Raw genomic sequence first — 5,459 nt, forward strand, 5'->3', positions numbered from 1 at the left:
AAGAACTACTTCACGGTCAGGGCGGCTAGGAGCTGGAACCAACTTCCTAGGGAAGTGGTGCTGGCTCCTACCCTGGGGGGCTTTAAGAGGAGGCTGGATACCTACCTGGCTGGAGTCATCTGAACCCAGTTTTTCTCCTGCCCAGGCAGGGGGTCGGACTTGAGGATCTACAAGGTCCCTTCGACCCAACTTCTATGATTCTATGATCTAAAGGGTCAAAGAAACAGCCCCTATAAAAACCTTAAGATTTGGAGGAAAAATTCTTCCAAGCCACTCACTCCCTCCCCACAACCCAGACGAAACTCAACCACTGAACACCTGAAACTGGGGGCACTGGAGAGCCCTACACGCTTCAAAACACCAGTCGACTGATTCACCAAAAGCTGAAATGCAGCCAGCTCTGGGGAGGAGCATGGCAGGCAGGCCCTTGCATTCAAGAGCTCCTAACAACATGTCCCATTGCTGAAACATCTCCGAACAACCAGGCTCTCTTGGGGCCTTTAAATGCAACGTGTGTGGGGGGTGCACTAACCTCATCTGGCAGCGCAGAGGGTCCTGCCGTTGCAATCCCAAGCAGGGGCTTACTTCTCCCCACCTCAACCACACATGCAGGGACTGGGTGGGCTTCTGGAGAGAAGCCCTCCACCCCCTAGCACTCTTGGCTTCATCGCCTTCCCTCCTTAGGGCTGGGCCCCAGCACTGCAATGCTCTCGGAGGAGCCACGTACCTGCACAGCTTCTGTACCAGATGCAAGCTGCAAACTCCCTGCCTTTTCCACAGGGATGCCGCATGCACAGCACGGCTGCACGGGGCCCATGCCAGCCCTGGAACCGTGCAGGGCAGCCCCCCCAGTCTAGAAAGCGACCTCCTGCAGACAGGAGGGATAGCTCAGGAAGACAAGCACATCACAAGGCCACGCAAAGCGTTGAGCCCAGCAGGGACACTGGCTCCACGTGGAAATTTTTAGGCATTATAGATTCGCATTTTCTGACACAAAAAGGTCTTGAACCCAATAGGGTACGGGGCGTTTCACAATCTAGTCGCTGGCCAGGGATGTGCCGCTAGACACAAGCCATTATGACCGAACGATATTCAATATAAGCACCCCAACTGGTCCTCACCAACACCCCCTGCCCACCAGCTTTAAAGGAGCTGGTTTCTCAAAGCACAGGGAGATGCAAGGTAAAATTCAGACAGAAATAACATGACTGGGAACTCTGAAGGAAGAGCCTGATCCCCGGCCAAAAAGCCACAGCTCCATGATCAATACGAGGACTACTTTAGCCAGCAGCCTGTCTGCAGCAAAATGAAGGCAGCAATTAGAAATACAAAGGCGACAGAGAAAATGGGACGACGCAAACTGCGATTGATTTAGGGCTCACGTAGAAAATAGATAAGGGAAGGGACTCAGGAACAGAAAGTCTGTAGCCTGAAGAGCAGAAGGGAGGGCGATTAAATATACTTGGAAGGAGAGAAATCCTAGCATTACTAGATGGAGAGGGTGAAACAGCTACTGAGACACAAAAGGCTCAATGACTTTCCACTGTGCATTAGGAACGACTAGGATAACATGCTTGTATTATATAAACCCGAAGTAAATGCTTTTTGTGGTCCACAATTAAAGAGGATGACCAGTCTCTCCTAGGTGAAGGAAAAAAAAAATCAGAAGACCCACATACATCTACAACCAAGAATCCTTAAATAATTGGCAGAAGAGATCTTTGCCCGTTTGGATTTAGCATTTCATAAATCCTGGGAGACTCCAGAAGGCAGGAGGAGGGCGAGCAGCGCATCACTGTTTAAAAAGCACAAGCATAATGATCCAGGCCGACTACAAACAAGTTAAGTCAACAGCAATCCTGGGCAAAACAGGAGAGTCGACTGACGGAGAGCATGCTTCAACCCGGGACTACACAAAATAGGTCTCAACCAGATTTCATTCCCGGGGATTACAGACCCAGCTGACGAACAGTGCAGACGCAACGGCCCTGGGAAGGCCTTTCCCTTGGTATCACAATCCCTGCCGGTGACAAGGAAAAGCTTCGCTGCGTCTCGGTGCGGCACGCGTTAAGGGGATTGTGGATATCAGTGGGGAATCCCCATGAAAGGACGGCACTTCCAAAGGGCTTCTAAAAGGCTCGGCATGCAGGGGAGATGCTGATCCCCACCGTCTTCAGCGGCATCGGGACAGGGCTTATAAGCCTCAGAGTAAGCAAGACCCATTCGAGCATCCCGTTAAACGCGGGCAACAGCCACGTTTCTGCATCCACCGGCCAGCAAAGCACCAACTCAGGAAGGACGCAGGGGTTGCAGCACCTTAACCAGAGTCCCATGGATGCACCGAAAGGGAGCAGGAGCACGGAGGGGACCAGACCCAAGTTTCACTGAGAAGTTAAGTCCTGGGACAAGTCATCAGCAGAGACTGTGAATATCTGCATCGCCGGTGAGATTTTGGAGCAGGCTGGACATATAGTCAGGAATGACCTGGTTAGAGGTGGTCCTGCCTGCTCCATCCCCTGCCCCAGAGGACCTCTCCCAGTCCCTCCCAGTCCAATTTTCTGCAAGCCTATAACCCCGAAGGCACACAGCAGGAGATGCATGTCCGGGTCTGAGAGAGGCCTGCTATGTACCTCGGAAGAGGAGATCACCTCCCACAGTTATCTGCAAAGACTAAGCTGGGGTGCGACCCATCTCCAAAACCCTGAAAGCCATTTCAGCTGCTCTGCAGAGGACCCCGAAGAACCAGTAACCCCCCCCCCCCCCACTTTTATTACTTTGCACCATTTCATACCAACCCACTGGCTCCCAAGGGCCACGTGGACAAGTCTGGCACAGCAAGCAGAAGGGCAAACAGGGGCTTGGAGATGTGTCATAGACCACATCCTGCTCACAGTCACTGGAGACTCTCCCATGCTTTCTGGTACAGGCGTCTACACGCGTTAACCCCACGGATGCGAAACCTCCCAAAGCCGCGTGTGCAGCTTGGGGCAGCCCCAGCAGAGAGGACCAAAACCAGAACAGCTTCTGTCCCATGCCATTCAGAGACCTCTCACTCCGACAGCAGCACCTCGAGACCTCCAAATCAGGGCGAACAGCGCTGCAAACGTGCAAAAAATGCCCCCCAAAACAGTTCAGCCTCAAGGTTTCATCCCCCTTCCAGCTGGCCTCCACGTGGGCAAGACGTTAGCCATGCACTTAAGCTTGAATTAAGCCCCTTAACAAGGTCTCTTTTGAGTTCCTCTCTCTTCCCAACACCCCCTGCAAGTAAGACTAGACGAACCTACCCTTCTTCCCTTTTTTTAAGCATCCCCATGTCTTCCTCCAGGGCTGCCTACATTAGGCCAGCAAAAAGTCCACCACGGCCAGCTGGGCCATGACAAACAGGAGCTGGCCGGAGTCACACTACATTATACAGATTACACAATTCAACAGTTAATCGCACAACACAACTATTGTCGCATATGCAAAGCAACTATCACGCAATTAACCAGCCAACTGCACAATAAATTGAGACCAGCCACGCTGCAAAGGAATGAGCGCACCATAAAAATGGCTATCCAGCTACAAAGAGCCAACCAGCCATAAAAGATAGTGCTGGAAAAGATGTAGTAGCTCTAGAGTGGTGCTCTGCATTTTCCAGTTTTTATTTTCAAAAAAAAAAAAAAAAAATTCTGGGAATTTTTCAGGGTTTATCTTCCAAACGTAAAAACCGGGTTGAAATGGGGATAAAAGGAAGAAAAGAAAAGAAATCGGTTTATATTGGGGAAAATAATAATACGTTCCATGGTGGCGAGGGAGGGACTGGATAAGGCTGGGACCACCCACTGGCCACTACCAGGGCTGCACCAGGAAGCAAAGCGGGGAAGCAGTCAGTGAGTGCGTGGGGCAGGCCACGGCCCTTGCTGCTACATGCCCCCCAGGGAGCACTGCGCGCTGTGGAGCTGTGTCAGGCTCTTCCCAGGGGGCGCGTGCGTGCGCCCAGATCTGCACGCAGGACAAGAGCAGGCTGCCGTCTACCTCAAGTGCCAGGAACAGCTCGGTGCCACCGCCGACCCCAGCCAGCACTGGTAGCCTACTCTAGTCCCACGCAGAGATCTGGGGGCACACGCTCCCCAGGAAATGCCTGGCGCAGCTCCTCAGCCTGCAGCCCTCCGGGGGGGAGGGGGTAGCAGCAAGAGCTGTGCCCTGTACCCACTGACAGCTCCCCCCACTTTGCTCCCTGCTGCAGCCCCAGGAGTGGCCAATGCACTGCACTGCGCCCCTCCCTCCTGCTGCAGCAGCCTACTGCCGGGCTGCCCTGGCCCTTGGGGGAAGTGGAGGGTGGCACACAGCTGGATGTGATGGGAGGGGGGAATGACCTGACCCTGACCTCAGCTCCAGCCCCTCTCACTCTGCCTGGGGTCAGAGCCAGGAGCCCCACGGCCCGTGCAGAGCAGCCAGGTGCCGCGCCCACCTCTGGGAGTGGGGCTGGGACAGGCTGTCCTGCCTCCCAGCGCCCAGGACATGGTGGCAACTGGGACCTGCCCGCCCCAGGAATGATTCCCCTGACCCCTCCCGGGGTCAGAGCCAGGAGCCCCATGCCCCCAGGCAGTGACTCCAGCCACCCTCCTCCAGCCCCCGCGTGGCCACCGTCCCTCCCCTTGTCCCTGCTCCACGTGCAGCTGCCGCTGCCACCATCCCCAATCGGTTTTTACTGCTTCACACTGAAAAATGGGTGTAAATCAGTAAAAATGGAATAACTTCAATAAAAAAAAATCCAATAAAAACTGAGAATGCAGAACACTGCTCGAGAACGAACTTCTACCCGGCTTTCGTTTGGCACAGGACCCACCATGACGCTGCCTGACCCCTTTAGCAAGGCCAGGCTGCATCTGTGTCTACCATCAAGCCTCAGTCTTCCTCCCATCCCCGCCCCATGCTGAAGCGCTCGTGCCCGGCACAGTGGAGGGTCAAGGGGCAGATGCACCTCGGCAGACTAAAATGCGCACGATACGAGGCTGAACTTCATTCCTTCGTCCCAGTTCCCGGTTCCTCGGCCAAAGCTAATCAACAAAAAGCTGCTAGCAAGAAACGAGACGCGCTGCAGAGCGAGATGGCATCACAATAAAGGTATCGTATCGCGTCAAAAACCAAGCACATTGCCCGAACCAGACTGAGCGCCTTGAGCAGCGGAGCTCGCTTGGTCACGCGGGTGGGAGCCCCAAGGGCGCCCGGGGCTGGTGATGGGGCGCGTCCAGCGCCGCCCGGGAAGCTGGCCTGCGCGCACCCACCCGTGCAAGCCAAAGGGCGCCGCGCCGCCCTGCCCAGCGTGGGGGTCTGCGCGAGAGGGGCGCCCCGCATACTCACTGGTCCCGCGGGGCGCGGCCGGCCTGCAGCGCGGGCCCCAGGGGCAGGGTGGCGCGGCCCAGGAACTTGTCCATGCCCAGCAGGGCGCGGTGCAGCACCGTGAGCACCAGCTC

General features: G+C 55.3%; 1 protein-coding gene across 1 annotated transcript in view; it reads right to left on the bottom strand.

Annotated features, from left to right (window-relative positions):
• Positions 1-5,453, bottom strand: part of RAB11FIP5 (RAB11 family interacting protein 5) — a 76,026-nt gene extending 70,573 nt beyond the window's left edge. The window contains exon 1 of the mRNA XM_019553114.1: positions 5,347-5,453. Within this exon, the coding sequence (XP_019408659.1) occupies positions 5,347-5,420 (74 nt within the window). The 5' untranslated portion in view covers positions 5,421-5,453. The remainder of the gene's footprint in view (positions 1-5,346) is intronic.
• Positions 5,454-5,459: the final 6 nt, after the last annotated feature.

This window comes from Crocodylus porosus, unplaced genomic scaffold, assembly GCF_001723895.1.
Source record: "Crocodylus porosus isolate Cpor-Errol unplaced genomic scaffold, CroPor_comp1, whole genome shotgun sequence".
Taxonomy (NCBI): domain Eukaryota; kingdom Metazoa; phylum Chordata; order Crocodylia; family Crocodylidae; genus Crocodylus; species Crocodylus porosus.